This window comes from Lactuca saligna, chromosome 5, assembly GCF_052625555.1.
Source record: "Lactuca saligna cultivar CGN05327 chromosome 5, ASM5262555v1, whole genome shotgun sequence".
Classification (NCBI taxonomy): Eukaryota; Viridiplantae; Streptophyta; class Magnoliopsida; order Asterales; family Asteraceae; genus Lactuca; species Lactuca saligna.
The window spans coordinates 260,746,360-260,765,591 of NC_136421.1; the positions used below are offsets into that span (position 1 = coordinate 260,746,360).

The 19,232-nt window shown below is 39.1% G+C and overlaps 2 protein-coding genes and 2 non-coding genes across 4 annotated transcripts; 2 read left to right on the plus strand and 2 right to left on the minus strand.

The window, feature by feature from the left end:
* The first annotated feature begins 11,388 nt into the window (after positions 1–11,388).
* Positions 11,389–14,184, plus strand: LOC145047564 (kinetochore protein). The gene is made up of 11 exons (XM_078995857.1): positions 11,389–11,712; positions 11,798–12,016; positions 12,257–12,347; positions 12,425–12,604; positions 12,721–12,810; positions 12,914–13,021; positions 13,118–13,171; positions 13,295–13,409; positions 13,495–13,652; positions 13,728–13,823; positions 13,913–14,184. Exons 1-11 carry the CDS (start codon positions 11,552–11,554, stop codon positions 13,985–13,987), a joined length of 1,347 nt encoding a protein of 448 aa, XP_078851983.1. The 5' UTR covers positions 11,389–11,551; the 3' UTR covers positions 13,988–14,184.
* A 157-nt stretch (positions 14,185–14,341) lies between these two features.
* Positions 14,342–14,412, plus strand: TRNAG-CCC (transfer RNA glycine (anticodon CCC)). The gene has a single exon. It is a non-coding gene; the product is annotated as a tRNA-Gly (tRNA).
* Positions 14,413–14,472: 60 nt separating this feature from the next.
* On the minus strand, positions 14,473–14,545 carry TRNAR-UCU (transfer RNA arginine (anticodon UCU)). The gene has a single exon. It is a non-coding gene; the product is annotated as a tRNA-Arg (tRNA).
* Positions 14,546–14,906: 361 nt separating this feature from the next.
* On the minus strand, positions 14,907–18,927 carry LOC145047565 (DNAJ heat shock N-terminal domain-containing protein). The gene is made up of 11 exons (XM_078995858.1): positions 18,429–18,927; positions 17,381–17,694; positions 17,020–17,097; positions 16,768–16,870; positions 16,399–16,487; positions 16,193–16,304; positions 16,055–16,108; positions 15,931–15,979; positions 15,706–15,806; positions 15,487–15,605; positions 14,907–15,418 (listed from the first exon to the last, which is right to left on the minus strand). The coding sequence occupies exons 1-11, from the start codon at positions 18,870–18,872 to the stop codon at positions 15,061–15,063; spliced, it is 1,821 nt and encodes a 606-aa protein (XP_078851984.1). The 5' UTR covers positions 18,873–18,927; the 3' UTR covers positions 14,907–15,060.
* Positions 18,928–19,232: the final 305 nt, after the last annotated feature.

The following is a 19,232-nucleotide window of genomic DNA, read 5'->3' on the forward strand; positions in this document are numbered from 1 at the left end:
CTTGTGTTTTACTTGTATCCCCCCCCCCCTTTAAAACACAAAAAAAGTTATGAAAACGTGGGGTATGAACTCACCTTGAGTGTGATAGCGGTTTTGTTAACAGGATAGAAACGGTGACCTTCGGTTTAGAACATGTAACAATAGTCGTATTCTAATGTTTAAACACATATTAAAGTGTGAATGAATGGATTTAGAATTGAAATCGTTTATATAACCATTAGTTTAATTGAAGATCACTTACAAAAGTACCATGGAGTAATAAGGATCAAAGCTTCTTGGAAATATGTTTGTGAAGAATTTGGGTTGAGAGAAAAGGAGTTTGGTATTTTGAGAGAGTTTGTGTATGATTTTGTTCACTGGGAATAGAAATGAATAATTGATCCTAAGTGTGACTTATATATGAAGGATAAGATAAGAGGTTGAGTTGATGTTTGCATTGGTTACTAGAATTATCACATAGGGAAACTGAATTAGGATAAGATATCAAGATATTTAGAGAGTTTTCAGATGAAACTATATATATAAAGAGGGGTTTTCGGACTTAATATGTTCTAGGAAATTAGTTTTCGGCCTTAATTGGCCTGAGTTAATGTGTTTTCGGTTATAAGGTTAAAGAGAAAAGAGTTTTCGGCCTTATGGTCAACTAGAAAAGAGTTTGCGGTCAATGTCTTCTAGAAGGGGGGTGTTTTCAGATATAGGTTTCTTCAAGGAAGGGTTTTCGGACCTAGCATCACGAAAGTAATAGATTTCGGTCCTAGGTGGTCCAAACTATGGGATTTCATACCTAAGAGAAAACACAAAAGGGTTTTCGAAAACCTTAAGTGTCGAAGATACTAAAACCGGAAACCTAGTTGGTGGGGTATATTCCATGCTTTTGATTTAATTCTTTGACTTGCATTGACTTATAATAATTAAATCTAACACGGTTTTCACACATATACTTATATATATGACCCATATAAGCATAGTTTTCAAAGTAGGTTCAAACAATAACTTATATAAACATGACCTTATGGCATTCCAAGTTCTTATTGTATAAATGTTATGATGTGAATTCACTTGTACTTATTTGTAGTTTAGACTTTAATTGACTTGAAATAACGGGTTGTTTGTAACACGGTAATTTTTCAAACAAATTTTTTGAAAATTAAAATACTTTATCTCTTTAACGCTTTTTATAAAAATCCCATTTGTTTAAGTTACAAAACATAACTCTTTTTTTTAATCAATTAATAAACCAGGATCCTCAAACAAACGCTTTCCCCGGTGTGTACAATCGAGTCGGTGCCGTCCCGTGAACCTGAGAAACCTGAAACACATAACACAAAACACTGTAAGCACGAAGCTTAGTGAGTTCCCCAAAATACCACTCTAACACATATTAGCCACTCGAGGCTATAACTCTGTGGATCCGTGCACCCAAACTCTGTGAACCCTCCGGTTCTAACTTTATGGACCCAAAGGTCCTAACTCTGAAAACTCAAAATCATGCATACCACATATCACAATAAATCTCAAAAAATAAATAGCATACAATTACATTGGCATATAACTCTAAACCTAACTCTGTGGACCCTCTGGCCCTAGCTCTGTGGACCTTCCAATCCTAACTCTGATATACACACAACATAAATCACGTAGAAATAATGTAGTGCCACACATCGCATAGATAGCATACAATAACTCTGTCACATAACTCTATTACCACTATAGGTAAAGTATAGTGAGAAGACTCACCTGTTACTGCCAACTGAAGAATAAGATCACGCTGCTCCAACCACCGCCTCGAACTCCACCACTGAATCACTGAAACCAGTAAATACCAATAACAACCAAAATACCCCTGGAAGTCAATTGGTCAAATCTTGGTCAAATTCAAAGCCCTCAGTCAAAGCCAACCCTCCTGACTGACTCTACTCATCGAGTCAACCCGTTGACTCGTCGAGTCCCCATGCTCTGAAACTCCCATAACACGACTCAACTTGCCGAGTCGCCCCAAGACTCGCCGAGTCCCACAACTCTGAGTCAAACCGTAGTCAACTCGCTGAGTCATCCCTTGACTCACCGATTCTCAACTTAACCAGAAGAGGTTAGGACCTCAAGACCAGACTCGCCAAGTCCAAGAACAGACTCGCCGAGTCCAAAGCTATCTTCAACCAACTCGCCGAGTTGTTCTTCCAACTCGCCGAGTTTCTTCCTATCTTCATGCAACTCGCCGAGTACACCCATGTGACTCGCCGAGTACCACTAGCTCTTAACCCATACAGAGGCTTTCCAAGCCATGCAGGGTCTCCAATCCATAGATCTACTCTTATACAAGCCATCCATCATGTAAAGTGGCAAACTTTATGTGAATCCAAGGAGATCTAAGCATAATACACTCTTGGGATAAGGTTTGGGGCTAAAAGACTTCATCAACAGCTCTTGAATAGGGACTTTATGCTCTTTTGGATCATCACTATTCTAGATTTGAGGTAGCAACCTCAGATCTAACCTCCAAACTCAAGATAGCACTAGATATACACCCAAAAATCCCACAAATTATAGATCTAGATGGATAAAAGCTCAAGAACAGATCTCTTACCTCCAATGCAAGCTCTTACTGGAAAATGAACCAAATTTCTGCAAAGCCCCTTGCTCTAAATCTTCTTGATCTTCAATTCCCCTCCAAGATGTCCTCCTCCAAGGCTCTAATCACCCACAAAGGAAAGCTCACACGAATCTAGGGCCTCTGGAACACAAAGGGAAGGTAAAGAGGCTGGGGAGTGGGTATTATGTTCTTTATATAGGGCTCAACCCCCGGGATTAGGGTTTTCTCCATACAGCACCAACTCGTCGAGTCCACCCTTGCGACTCGCCGAGTTGGTCATTTAACACGCAACTTGACTCGCCGAGTCTATCCATAGACTCGCCGAGTCGACCTTCTTATTTACACTTTTAGCCCTTCAACTTTACTTCTAAATTTACTGGATGTTACAATTCTCCCCCACTTAAATTAGGCTTCATCCTCGAAGCCTGATGCAGCACACAATTCCAATAATCATAACCCGACACTGCAACCTCGGATCTCTACTGATCCAGATCCTTCCAAACACCGATATCATCCCAAAAATGATCCAACTCCTTGCTTACTGATTCATATCAACTGTCTCAAGCCGACCACCGGCTCTTTCCTCAGATAGAGACACTTATCACTCTTGATCTCCATATACACTTGCCTCTCGCAAGACTAGATAATACCCTGAACCATTGAGTTCTGACCGGGTACTCACTGCTACCAACTACTTTCCCTTGCCTCGATTAACACAACCTTATCGGGTTCACTGCTGGAACTTATCCCTCTTCCTTTCTGAATTCGACTCTAATCCTTTCATGCTGACAGGATGATACATCCTTCAACTCCTGAACAACTCTCCTGAGCTCTCCTCTGTAATCGCATACACATGCTGAGCCTGCTCTACATCCTCGGGTTGGAAAAACCCGACATATGGACGACACCATCAGACATCCCCAGGATGAATTACCACTATATACATAACCTTCTAATCACAACCATACTTAAATCCAAGGCTCTATCCTTGCATTTCTTCCGAACTCCTCTGGTTCTAAACCATCGAAGATTCTTTCGCAACCTCAACAGACACCCAACCTGGATGCGCTTCCATACCACTGGCACAGACATAGTGTTCAACCACCAAACTCTTAATCATCCATTCTCACTACTGCTTTCACTTCCGTGAACCAACACTTCTCCCAGAGTTACTTACATTTCTCTTTCCTTACCTAAGGAAATCTACTTGCCAACCTTACCGCTTCAGACAAGTGCCACGGTGCTCACACCCCGCTCTACATTATTCCTAGTAGAGTAACCGCTACTCCATGTATCGCACATGCTCTAAATCTGCTCGCTAGGACTCTCGGGTCCATGCACCACCTCTTCCCAACAAATGGGGGGTCCGACACCTCCTCCTGTACAATGGCTCAAAGGGTGGCATACCAATGCTCGAATGATGGCTGTTGTATAGGAAAACTCATCCAATAGTAAATGTGTGTCCCAACTCCCTCCGAAATCTAATACACATGCCCGAAGCATGTCCTTGAGCGTCTGAATCATCCGCTCGCCCTGAAGTGTCCTCAGACATCACCATGATAAACTCTAGCTCATTTCTCATATCCCACTTCGATATTGAGCACCAAGTTAGCTTTTGACTCCACAGCTGAACCTCTAAATATCACCTATAACATGATCCAAAATATCTCACGAGCTTCCTCCCCGTGACCACGATCCCGGCTTAGTGACTCACAAGTCACGAAATTCTCTTTTCCTCATACGAAAAATACAATCCGACCGAGGATCGACTCAACTCTGACCTCCAGTTCCACCCTTGGTTCAACCACTAGGCTTAAAAAAAACTCTATACTAAGGCTACTCAAGCCTAAAACTCTTCTGCATCATACCCTAATCAGGGAACATTCCAACATCACACTCTCTTGCCATCTAGTGAGTATTACGGCTCCCCGCAATAACACGACAACCTCTGACTAGCGAGTACTACGGCTTCCTATAGTACCACGACTCCCTCTCTCTGACTTGTGGGTACTACGGCTCCCCGTAGCATCACAACACCCTCTCACTAGTGAATATTACGGCTCCCCGTAGCTTCACCCCTACTCTCATTCTAATCCCAACGACACACTACGCCCACTAACTCATGCTACATAGACTATCATAGATAGCTATACACACTTGCCCCGCATATGCATCACAGACTCCGGCGGCAACCGCCATAACAAAATACCTACCTCTACGGAGATCCACTTTCTTAAATAATACATCGTGATGCCAATATCCGAAGGGATCCCACTGGAACTGAAAACACATGATATACCACTAGTCGTTCCAACTCAAGATTCTAAATAACTCCGAAATCAGAACATTAAACCCGGTCACCACGGAACACCGTTACAGAACATCGCGATGTCCTTCCTTAACCACTGATCTCCTACTCCCAGCACCATATAGATACAACAACACATGTCCTCTGAACTCCATAAATAATTCCTCATTTCACCCAATGCGCAACTTCAGTGTATTCAAACACTCAATTGGAATACAAAGAAGGCGCTAACACTTCAGAACACGCTGATGATCCTCCGAAACCCTTTCCCCGACTACTCAAAATCCAAGCAAGTATACACATACCGACCCGGGAGTTGGCTGCTTGATAATATTCTATCCACCCTAAAAAGGGCATAAATAATCCATACTTCGACCCAGAAGTCCTCAACTGCCCACCAACGATACGAGTCTTCCCTTTGAAACGGCCCTGGTCACCACCGGATTCCTGACCATTGGCCAACTGCCGAGGAGACACCCATCCTTTCTTAGACACATACCACATGCATTATCTCGCTCTGCACCTTTCCTTGATCACCAATGACCCTGGCATCACGAATTCGAGCCGTAGATTTTTGTATCCAACCCCTAACCTCTCTTACACAAATCTCTGGTTCCCTCAATAAAATACTCGGTTCTCCCCCGCTTAGGGTTCGAACCATCACCAATTGACGCACACACCATCCCACAGACTCTTTCCACTAGCAATATCGCACCTTCCCTTGGAAGGTGATACGCAACGCCCGATAATCTCCTTTAATGGGATCAAGCAACCTCAAATACCCTGAATCTCAGAAGAAATCCTCAGGAAATTCTCACCACGACTGACTCTAGTTGTTCAAAGTCTCATACCAACCTAATACCGAACATCTCAACTGTTCAGTAATATCACTGACTCTTAGACTGAAACAATAAATCATCGTACTCTTCAACCTTGACTTCTCAACCCAAGTTCCAACACCTGAATCATCACAAGAACAGGGACTCCACTCCTATACTCAATATCCATCATAGATAGAAGAGTCACCGCCCTGATGTACTCGACTGGATTACCCACTGATACCACCACCACACGCCCTACTATACTCAATTAGGGTGTAATGTGGTCCTTGACCATCTCAGTCCCCACTGACTACCTGCTCATGGTAGATCATTTCCATGCGGCGGACATGTTGCCTGATACTCTGGTGGAAAAAATCGACATCAATGTCACCCTGCAGGGTTTTACTCCTATACCCCGAAACCGAAATCTCACGTTTCTCCTGTTTCCCATAGAAACATAAATAGAACCCGTCAGGTTACAGAAGGTGACATCTCCTCCATTGACTGATCGCTCACTCAGGATGCAATCCCCCATAAATGCCTTCTCTACAAATCCCTGAGTCTTGCGACTACATCTGACATCTTACCAATAATACTCTGAAATGCTCCCGACCTCCCTCTCAAGGGATGCCTCTATGGATTCAATCATGGTCCTCAGGCCTAAAACTCCATCGCATCCAAACTCTACCAATCAATCCTAATCGGACAACCGAAGAATCACAAGCATCAATAGCTAAGAACCATGGTACTCAGCCCCTGACATCTCTTCTCAATCTGCTACAATGTATGGTATTCGAACCATGACATCACTCCTCAAGATGCTACTTAGAACCTTCAGAATACTCCCTGTATCGAGTATGGGTCCCCTGCTTTCAGTAGTACGGGCCCATACTACCTGCCACATCTACCCATACTTTCCACACGGACCATCCCAGAGCTCCTAAGTAGCTGGTCAACCTTCTCGTTCACTAATTCCATCACGCGTGCTCGCTCCTCAGCGAAATGCTCTACTCCACCAGCGTACTCATCTGGCTAAGGTCACTCCCACTTCTCCGCCATCAGCTGCTGAAGAGCTCCTAATGATGCCAGTCATCTACCTCCTGAATATCGTCATATTCACTTGGTAGCTAACTCCCATCATCAAGAGTTCCACAAAGCACGAAGCAAGCAACATTCGGGCATCGAAGAATACATAGAGCTCACTCTGGATGATAACTCCGCTTTCTCTGCTCATTCTCAAGTACCACCGAACTCTGCAACTCTGCCCCTCGCGGGTTCTAACTATGCTTCGATAAACACCGCAATAATCATCTAGGCGTCTCTCCTAGATTATTCCTCTACTCAAGTCCCCTAAAAGGATTCTAACTGAATACTCTCACTCACACTCAAAAGCACATCACATATAACAAAAACTCCTAGACTAAGGCATCACAAATCAGGCCACTCTAGTCCTAAGATATGAAATACCTAGCCTGTCTCTAGCATGCATAATATCTTATAAAATGTATCATAAACATCTCATAACACAAAAGTAAGAGTATTTTGGGAAATCACCGTTCGGGCTCTGGTTGATTGTACACACTGCTCTTTCTCGCTTCCTTTTTGAACTCTTATTCACTTTTAGAAAATCATTTCTTTTGAAAACTTTTCGTACTTCCTCAGTTTGAGTCCAGATTTACCAGAAGGTGCATCCGAATCCCTCAAACCAAGGCTCTGATACCAACTTGTAACACCGTAATTTTTCAAACAAATTTTTTTGAAAATTAAAATAGTTTATCTCTTTAACGCATTTCATAAAAATCCCATTTGTTTAAGTTACAAAACATAACTCTTTTTTAATCAATTAATAAACCAAGATCCTCAAACAAACGCTTTCCCCGGTGTGTACAATCGAGCTGGTGCCGTCCCGTGAACCTGAGAAACCTGAAACACATAACACAAAACACTGTAAGCACGAAGCTTAGTGAGTTCTTCAAAATACCACTCTAACACATATTAGCCACTCGAGGTTATAACTCTGTGGGTCCGTGCACCCAAACTCTGTGAACTCTCCGATTCTAACTCTATGGACTCAAAGGTCCTAACTCTGAAAACTCAAAATCATGCATATCACATATCACAATAAATCTCAGAAAATAAATAGCATACAATTACATTGGCACATAACTCTAAACCTAACTCTGTGGACCTTCTGGTCCTAGCTCTGTGGACCTTCTGATCCTAACTATGATATACACACAGCGTAAATCACGTAGAAATAATGCAGTGCCACACATCGCATAGATAGCATACAATAACTCTGTCATATAACTCTATTACCACTCTAGGTAAAGTATAGTGAGAAGACTCACATGTTACTGCCTACTGAGGAATAAGATCACGCTGCTCCGACCACCGCCTCGAACTCCACCACTGAATCACTGAAACCAATAGAAGTCAATTGGTCAACTCTTGGTCAAAGTCAAAGCCCTCAGTCAAAGCCAACCCTCCTGACTGACTCTACTCGTCGAGTCAACCCGTTGACTCATCGAGTCCCCATGGTCTGAAACTCCCATAACACGACTCAACTCGCCGATTCGCCCCAAGACTCGCCGAGTCCCACAACTCTGAGTCAAACCGTAGTCAACTCGCTGAGTCATCCCTTGACTCACCGATTCTCAGCTTAACCAGAACAGGTTAGGACCTCAAGACCAGACTCGCCGAGTCCAAAGCTATCTTCAACCAACTCGACGAGTTGTTCTTCCAACTTGCCAAGTTTCTTCCTATCTTCATGCAACTCGCCAAGTACACCCATGTGACTCGTCGAGTACCACTAGCTCTTAACCCATACAGAGGCTTTCCAAGCCATGCAGGGTCTCCAATCCATAGATCTACTCTTATACAAGCCATCCATCACGTAAAGTGGCAAACTTTACGTGAATCCAAGGAGATCTAATCATAATACACTCTTGGGATAAGGTTTGGGGCTAAAAGACTTCATCAACTGCTCTTGAACAATGACTTTATGCTCTTTTGGATCATCACCATTCTAGATTTGAGGTAGCAACCTCAGATCTAACCTCCAAACTCAAGATAGCACTAGATATACACCCAAAAATCCCACAAATGATAGATCTCGATGGATAAAAGCTCAAGAACAGATCTCTTACCTCCAATGCAAGCTCCTACTGGAAAATGAACCAAATTTCTGCAAAGCCCCTTGCTCCAAATCATCTTGATCTTCAATTCCCCTCTAAGATGTCCTCCTCCAAGGCTCTACTCACTCACAAAGGAAAGCTCACACGAATCTAGGGCCTCTGGAACTCAAAGGGAAGGTAAAGAGGCTGGGGAGTGGGTATTATGTTCTTTATATAGGGTTCAACCCCCGGGATTAGGGTTTTCTCCATACAGCACCAACTCGTTGAGTCCACCCATGCGACTCGCCGAGTTGGTCATTTAACACGCGACCTGAAACGCGACTCGACTCGCCGAGTCTATCCATAGACTCGCCGAGTCGACCTTCTTATTTACACTTTTATCCCTTCAACTTTACTTCTGAATTTCCTGGATGTTACATTGTTACAGCTACCCCAAAGCTCCAGGTTGTAGATCTAGTCTCCTAATTCATGGTTTCCACGTAAAGTTGCAAACTTTACGTGTATGCAAGCTCTTAAGTGCCAAAACCAAGCTAAGGGAGGGGTTTTAGCCAAATAAAAGGGCTAATGCTTGATAAATTTGGTGACTTTATAACTCTAAGGACTTAGAGGAGTCCATATCTGAAGTTGCAACTCCAGATCTTACCCAACCCCCGAAATGCTTCACAAATATACTAAAATGGCCTAAAATCCAAGGAAAGAGGATCTAATGCCAGAATGATCAAGGTAACAACTTGTTACCTTCAAATGAGTGCCCAAACGTTGTAGATGTTGGATCTACAATCTCCTTCATGTTCCAAGCTTCTCAACCTTCAAACTCTTTCAACAAAATGCACCAAAACCCCTCTCTTAGCCTCTTAGGCACAAAGAACAACAGATAACAGCTTATGGTCTCTTCTCTGAGTAGTGAAGTGGTAAGGGAGGCCACAAGAGGCGGATTAAATCCTTTATATAGGATGCAAACCCTAAAAATTAGGGTTTCCCTTTACAATGCCTACTCGTCGAGTTGGGGCCTTCCGACTCATTGAGTATGATCTAATTCATGTGTCCTCATAAATGATCTCTACTCGACGAGTTGGAGCTCCCCAACTCATCGAGTCCTAGCCTGAAAACTTAAAAAATTAAATGATACCTGGAACAGATGTTACACCTGCCCTCTTGGTCAATTTCTATTGTTGTTGGAGACCAAAAACAACTCCACTGGTGAGTTTCCTGCCGAGAGAAAATGAGCCAGAAACCCACCGGCTTCCATCTCCTGCTCACCATCGTTCCAACACCTCATTTGATTGTTGAGCAAACCGACGAGCACCCCCTGAAGATCATTGCTCCCCTCTGAATCGAACCTTAGGTCCAATGAATCGTACGATGTAACTTTTCTTCTCCGGAACTCCACCCCATTTCTCCCAACCACTGCCATGAAACCCAACTCCTGTCGTCGCCCCTAATTGTTCATCAGATGTAAACTCCTGCAACTTGACCCACTTCCCACGCCCGCCCTTGATTGTGCATCACCATCATCTCCTTCACCTCTCTACTCTCTGAAATGTGAATCAGAGCAGAAAAAATGTAAGTTTTTGTTTAGGTTTCATTTGGGTTTAATTTCAAGTTTGTGTATTTGTGTTGCCAACCACGATTTTGATTCATCTGTGGTTTTTGAGTTTAATTTATGGGTATCATATTCAGGATTAATTTTTAGGTTTGAGCACCTATGGCATCGATCTAGGCATTAAGTTTAGATATAGGTAAGAAAGGGAGGTGATGGTGGTGGACGATGTCAATGTAGATGTGGTGGCAGTGGTGGATTTCAATGATGGTAGTAGTGATTTTGATATTTGATGGTAATGGTGATGCATATCATAGGTGGTGGTGGTTTCTAGGTTATGAATTGACGATCTTGTTCATGGGAATTGATTCCTTGAGGCCAATTTGAGAATGTTACATGGAATTTTATTGATTCAATATATGGATTTCTTGAGTATGAAGGGCGTATCTTTGAGCTTTTATGGTGATGAACAACAAACCACTTAGCCAAACATCCCCTAATGTCATAGAATAGTAAGATCGAAAAAGAGAGCAATTTGCTAAAATATACGGTGTTTATAGACATAAAATAGACTGAGGATATAACCAAATATTTGTTGACATTATCAATTTTTTTTAATGTTTTTTAAACATATTTACCCTTATGATCATTTCTCTTTTTGAGGGTGTTTGGGAGTGCTTTTTATACTTAAAAGTGCTTTTTTAGAAAAGTGCTTATTGGTTTATGGTTTTTTTCTAAAAACAGTTTTAAAAATGTGTTTGTATTGACTTTTAAGATGGTAAAAACTAAAAAGTCAATAAGCCCTAAAAAACCAGGATTCTTTTGCTTTTTTAAAAACTGATGATTCTCCTTTACCAAAATTCCCTTTTAAAAGCACTTTTCACTTACCCAAACACATTTTCAACTTATTTGCTTATTGGATAATCTAAACACATTTTCACTTACCAAAATTCCCTTTTAAAAGCACTTTTCACTTACCCAAACACCCCTTTATATTTTGTTGTTCTTGATCGGGACAAGGGTTAGGCATCCGTTGCAACACTCAACAAACCATCGTTTCGAATTTGCTTTAAGAAACTCTTCAATTAACTATGGCGGGAAAACACACATAAACCTCCTCCTGTCTTTCTCTCTCACAAACACAGACAAGGAGAGATGTCGAAGTTCGATTATCCGAAACTCCCCCGGAAAGAGATCATCGGAGTACTCGCCGAATCACGAATCGTCAACGTCTCCGAAGCCGAACTCATCAACCCCAGACCCGATGTCGTCAACAATATCTACACTCAGATACTCGTTCACCTCGGCTGTCTGCAGTACACTTTTCTAAACCCTAATGTATTTTTACCCTTTCAAACTATCTGTTCTATCAAATTTCCCAAGTATCTGTTGAATTTTCAGGGAAGATTGCGGACTAGTCGAATTCGCAGACCTAGAACAACTTGAAAACCCCGATTTGCATGTTGACTCTGTAAGAATGATGAATTTGTTCAACAAGATAAGGGGAGTCATTTCTGCTCTCGACTGCCCTAAGAATTTCACTCTAAAAGATCTCATTAAGCCTGAAGGCGATCGTACTGAGTTTTTTATTGGTACTATCCTTAATTTTTGCCTTCACAGGTATTTTTTTTCATTTAATTCATCATTTTGAATTCCTTTCAATTTCTTCTCATGTAAACCCACCCAGATTGTTCGAATTAGTTAGCCATACATTTCGCATCTTGTGATTTATTTACTTACCTTTTACTATTAAATTTCACAACTTTACCAAGTTGTAAATAGCATCCACTTTTAATCATGAAAAAAAATATCACCGTTTTGACATCCACATAACATATTATGTTGTTTCACACATCCTAGAGACACAAGAATGGAACTAATAAAACCAGTCGTGGAAGATGTGACAAATCTTGATGAGCAACAACAAGCGATTGAAAATAGAATATCACAGGTAGGTTTAAAAAGTTATAATTGGTTATATATTCAGTCAGATTGAAAATTCGCTAACTATACATATCTTCATTGTAGTTAAATGCAGAATTACTAGAGTTTAATGAATCAAGAGAAAAGGAGATGCCTCTCATTCAAGAAGTTGACATCAAAATTAAAGAACTGCGCCAAACAATTTCATCTCTTAATAATCAGCAAATGTCCCTAAAGGCTACATTTAGAAAAAAGAAGGATGCAGTTAAAGAAATGGATGAAAAGGTACACATGTTCTTGATGTCGAAATGTTATAAACTTTATGTGAAACCGTTATCAAAATTAGCATCCTCTTTTTTTCCTTTTAATAACTGGATATGTAAATCCTTGTTGTTTTTCAGATTTCAAGTGCAGAGTTTGCTTTGGTACAAAGTGCTCAAGAAAATGCAAGTTTGCGTTCCAAAATTGTTCAATCTCCAGATAAACTACAGGTGGAAGTTATTCTAGTTTTTCATCATTAAACTATTAGGTGAAAATTTTGTGTAAAAATCAAATGAAGAGAGAGATATAATATAATTCTTTCATAACTTTAAGAGGGCATTGGAGGAAAAGAAAGGAGTTCAAATTGAGGCTAAGAATGCAGAAAGAGAAGCAATGCAGTCTTTTCATGAAAAATCTGCCATCCTTGAAGTCTATGCAAAGGTAATAATAGTATTTTACATAATTGTGAATTATGATCAATTTCATTTACATTTGGTAATGGCAAATTGGTAAATTTGCATGGATGTTGTTTTTCAGGCTAGCAAGAAAATGAGCAAGCATTTGAAGCAGATGCAGGCATTACAAGAGCAGGTTCTGTTACAAATCAATGAAACCACATTGTTTTTTCTTGAATTTAACTTTTAAAAAAATACAGAAAAACGGAAAGTACTTTCACCATTTTATTGATTTAAGTTTAACCATTGTTTCTAACAGGTGAACTCAGCCAAACAAGTTGAGAAAGATGTGAAGGTGTTGAAAGTTAAGAATAGTGATGATGGTGTGTTGGATAAATCACTTGAAGCCAAATTATTTGAACAACAAGGCAGAGGTTGTTTTTTTGTAAAGTTTGATATTTAAGGCACCCAAAACTTCAAATTTTATATGTATATGTATTTTTTTATATAAAATTTCAGCGGACCAATTAGAGGAACTACTACAACAATTAGAGAAAGAAAAGGATCTTAAGTGTGAAGAGGCTTCCAAAGAACTTAATAATGTGAGATCACAAGTGGAATATAATAGACATGGATTGGAACAAAGGCAAAAAAACATAGAAGCTCTGGTTGCAGAGGTATGGATTTTTATAAACTTTTGAAACGGATATTGTTTTTAAATTTTTTTATATATATTATTTGAAACTTGTTAGGCGGGTGCTATAAAGGAAAAGATTAAGGTGGAGAATGATTCAGCAACAGCTAAACAACAAATATTATTCAGTAAATGTGAAGAGATTACTAAAGAGGTGAAAGTGTCTTTCTGAACATTTTTTCATTAAATCTTTTGTATTTTTTTTATCATCCTAAAATGATAAGTTTTTTATATTGGGTGTAGTTTTTGGAGTACACAAATTCTACTGGGCAGTTGCTTTCAAAGATTGGGGAAGGAGCAGAGGGATTGGCAAACTGATGGATATTTTATGTTTTAGATGAATCTCTATTATTTATGGTGCTTTATTTCTTTTAAGTGATTATGGAGCTCAAGTGACAATCTCTTAAGTTGTAACAGAGATTGAAGAGCTTATTATTGTTATCTCTAAAGAAACATATTTACATGTGTTTTTAACTTGGTTTATGCATATGTAGAAAATTAGAATTGTTTAGCTATTGTATATTTAATGGATGAACAATGTCATTTGTATTTTACTTAAGCTTTGATATTCAAAGGCATTACCAATTTAGCTTTTGTAGATCATTTGCTTTAAGATTTGAATCGATATCATAGAGACTATAAATACATTAAAAATGAACAGATAAACGTAAGGCGCATCTAGTGTAGTGGTATCATAGTACCCTCCCACGGTACTGACCGGGGTTCGATTCCCCGGATGCGCATTTTCGTTTTTACCCTATTTAAGTTTTTTGAAAATTCTTGGAGTTATTTAACAAAAATCACACGCCCAGTGGGACTCGAACCCACAATCGCCTGATTAGAAGTCAGACGCCTTATCCATTAGGCCATGGGCGCAAGTTTTGTTTTTTGACCACAATAAAATTTATTTATTTACTATTACTTCTAGAACTGGTATTTTCACAGTATTATATTAAGTTTGTAGAAAATATTTGTTACAACTATAAGTCCCAAAATTTAAAGAAAGAGTAAGAAAATATTTTACACTTAATTAGATACATGTGATATCAAAATAAAATTTAAGTTAACCTTTATTCAGTTTTTTATCGTAGGTATTTAACATTCATATATATTATTGCAGCATGCTAGTTTTGCATCTCATGAGTAATTTAACGCACCAATAATTATCAGGTATCTAAAATTAGGTTTACTCTTTTTATCTTTGTTTAATAAGAAATAAATCAGTTTTGGTTAGGACTAATCAAAGTTGAGATATAAATTAAACATGTAAGAAATACAAACTTTATATAAGGAGAGAGAAAGGTGGGTGAATTTTGCAGCACAACAATTGACAGACATCTAAGTAAGATTAAACTTAAAAACCCAACACTATGATTGGTATGCATGTATTTTTAAAGAAAATTTCTTTGAAATGATCCTGAAGAAAACCTTGAAGTCAATCCTTGTGCCTTATTCTCAGCATCCAACTTGACATTCTGTCGTCCACCTGTCAAATCTTTTTCACGATCCCATGGTTTCCAAGGATGCTGTCCCTCCCATTCATCTTGTTTCTTCTCTTTTCCTCCCTCCTCCGCCTTTGACTTTTTCTTTGACCGAACCCGAGTCGACTCCAGATGCTTTTCCACCAATGATTTTGACCTTTTCGCTTTGTTGTATTTGTCCACCAATTCCGCATCCGCATTACGTTTTCCCTCGTCTTGAACAACCCCCGCAGCAAGTGCTGCAGCCTGATTATACGCCTCCAAATAACTGCATAAAGGGTATTTTAGGTATTTATTGAAAGAAAGTAAAACGTGTGCAACAATCAAGAAACATACTTCATTTTTGCTTTCTGGGCTCTGTCTGAAGGAGTATCTGTCCATGCACTTGTGTCACCACGTCCCTCTTTAGAAGTCCTGCTAAATGCTTTTGTTGATTGCTGTGTTGCCACACCAGTCTGAGGAGGATAAAACAGTAAAAAAAACAATATATATAGAGAGAAAACAGTTATTAATAATAATAATAATAATAATAATAATAATAAAACAAAGGGTTACTTTTCTTTCGGGAGGTAGTGTTGTCATCCATTCATCTCTTGTTCGTTCGACTTTCACATCCATGTCTGCTAAGAGTGCATCATCACCCTCCATTGAAATACCTGCCAACAACCACACCTACTCACTCACTCCAATAATAATAATAATAATAATAATAATAATAATAAATTAAAAGAAAATATAAGTAGTTGTAACTTGAAAGCAAAATAGTATAGTGTTTTTTACCTTGCAAACGCCTCCATTGTGCGGCTTCACGCATAGCTTTCAACTCCAACTAGAAAAGAAAAGATATGGCAAATATTAAGATTAAGTGATTAACAATTAAGTATTAGGGCATGTAAATATGTACCTTAAATCTTTCCTTTTCCTCCTTCTCGTCAATTTTGTCATCCATTGCTTTTCGCTAAAATTCAAAACATGATATCAAAAATAAGAAAAAAAGTTGAATAGAAATCATCCTAGATAATAAAGATTACATGGTACTTACCTTGACAGGATCCTGTAAATCTTTAAAAGCTTTATTCAACTTAATGAATGCTTGGTGGGCTTCTGGATGTGTACACTTGTCAGGGTGAACCATAAGGGACAGCTTCCAATATCTGAAAAAACCCCACATTAACATAAAGACTAATTAATTATCAAAAATGTAAAACTGTAAAAAACTAAAAACAGAGATCATAAGCATCAACTTGCCTTTTCTTAAGGTTGTCTGCTACCATATGCCTATTGACTCCAACAATATCATATGGGTTGTCAACCTCTGCTCCCATAATTCTTGTCACCTGAACAAATAAAACTCAAAACACTTAATATGCATGCCTTTAAGTCTAATGATCCCCTGAAATTTTATAGGGTGAGATTCACATGAGGTGAAACTTGATAAATCTGAAAAGTGTTAAATCAACAACACATGCATTCCTAACAGAAAAACAGAAGCATGACTTTGATAGGTTATGCAAGTTTATTAACAAGTTATATGAGAAAATTAGAGCTAATGAGGAGCTGTAATTCTGAAAAAAGAGATTGAAATTTTGAAAAGCAAAGTAGGTTAAGACTTAAGACCTCCTCAAAACGCTCTGCATCATTGGCAGATGCAGCCTCGTTGACCACAGCAGGAGGTGGAGGTCCAATAAACAATGCATCATCTTCACCAATTTCAGCTTCCCTACATTCATCAAAAGCTATGTTAACTACAAGTCTTGGAATTATATTTAAAAAAGTAGCATCAACATTCAACAAAACAGATATAATCATCCAAAGCTATTTTTTCATAAAATCAATTCTTGAGGAGGCATATATTATAAACTTCCATACCTTAACTCAGCCTCTGCTTCAGTTAACTTAGCTGCTGCAGCAAGCAATTCAGCAGATGGCATTGCAGGCCCAATAACCCTGAAAACTCAAAACAAGATTTGCATGAGCCAGAATTAGGGAAGTATTAACAAAGGAAAAAAGTTAGAATGATGACACTTAACAAAGGGGGTGTTTGGTTCTTAGAATGTTATTAGAATAAATGCAATCTGTCAAAGGAATTCGAACCAAACACACCATAACTTAATTATGTTAGGCTAATCATTTTAGAACAAACCTTCCTCTTTATCATTACATTTCACTTTAAAACTACAGCAATCATGGATGGAATTAAAACTAATAGGCAGGTAATGTGAAACATTACCTCTTCCTAGGAGCTGCAATTTCTTCTTGTGCAGATGGAAGATTAGAATCACCATCAGCAGGTTTGTGTTCAGCATACACATCATCATTTGGTTCATGATCATTAGAAACTGGCCTCTGAGGTCCTGATTTAGGTCGTATAACAGCTCCAACAACTTCCAGAGTTGGAGGAACATCAGAAGGCAAGAGAAAGACTAAACGACCATTTTCATTGAGCTTTAAAGACAAGAAGAGCTTTCGCAGGTATTTTACTAGAGACTTTTCAGATAGACCAGATATATCAACTGCTTGTCCATCATCAATCATACGCAGAAGCTGATGAAAAATCAAGGGTTCAGTAAATCCAGCAAGACATTCGTTTTTACATTATACTATGATTAAACATGTTGCAGAGTGACACCGATTCATATTCCTATATGTGATGAAATAGAACAGTTAAGTGGCACACAACACAGAGTTCTAATTAATGGGCAAACGGGTAGGATCGATTCTTTAAACTGCTGAAAGAAAAGACTAGTCCTTTCTTACCCTAACTTATGCATCAAGACGTATTCCCTCCATCCCAATAAATGCATAATTTAACTTGTCACATAATTGAATAGAAATATTTGACTAATAATAAACTGACTAATATAAACCTTTATAATATAACTTGAGGACTAGAATCAATATAGCCGATGATTGTTCTGTTCGTCATAAGGTTTGCTGTAAAATCCATGTCTGTTTTGGAGGTATAAAACAAAACATTTGAAATTCATCAACTGCAATTCTTTACTAGGAAAGAAGTAAACAAAAAAAAAACGTAGCAGCATCACCTTCAACAATGTTCAATATGATTCCATATTGTTAGCAGAAACCCTAACCAGAAACCCTAACAAATAGTTTGCACCAACAGAGCCTACTTCCTTAACCTAGATTCAGTATCCCTGTTAACAACACAAAAAAACTGCCTACGCTACTAAATCTGTAAATTCATATTCGAAAATCAGCTTATCGAATTCCATTCAAAGTTCCAACGCATGGGACAGTCAAAGGTAAGAAAATAGCACCTGCTCCAAATCATCAGCAACAGCAGGGAACTCATCCAATATATACTTCACCACCTCTACAGGATCACTCGTAGGCAAATTATTATTATCATCAGACAATCCGTATTCCTTCTCCTTCTCCTCCGACTCTGTATCTGAATCTGAGCCCCTCTTTTTGCCTTCACGGTATGATCTCCGGCTACTGCTCCCTTTCCTTCTATCTTTATCACTTCTATCTCTCTTCTTTTTCTTCCGCCTCTCTCTCCTCTTCTCTTTTTCTCTTCTAGAACTCCCCCTTTCGCTGCTCCGCCGGTGCCGATGCCTCCGGCTGCTTTTGTGCCGCTTCGAGGAAGATTCGTCGTCGCTTTCAGAAGAAGAGATCGAAGCCGAAGATGATGGAGATGAAGAGACGGAATCTTCCAAGTACCTCCTCTTCTTCTTCGTTTTATAGGAGGCTTCCCCCATTTATTTCTTCAATTATCGTACAAGACCTCTCCTCTCGTTTTTAGCCAGAAATATAGACGTCGGACTGGCGGAGCAATGTATTTTTACTAAATTACTCTAAACCCCTTTAAGATAGTATACTCTTTAAATACCCCTTTAACTTATCGCGGGGATTCAAGTATTAAACTATTTGGTATTTAAAGAAGATATGACAAAATGGAAAAAAAAAAAAAAAAATGGTACAAAAAAGTTTGATAATGTATCTTTGATTTAATTTTGGATATCTTATGCAGTTTTTGTTTCTATATCGTTAACGGTTAACTTTTTTAAAATAATAATTTTATCCTAAGGAAACATTTACGTAACTGTGTATTTTTACCA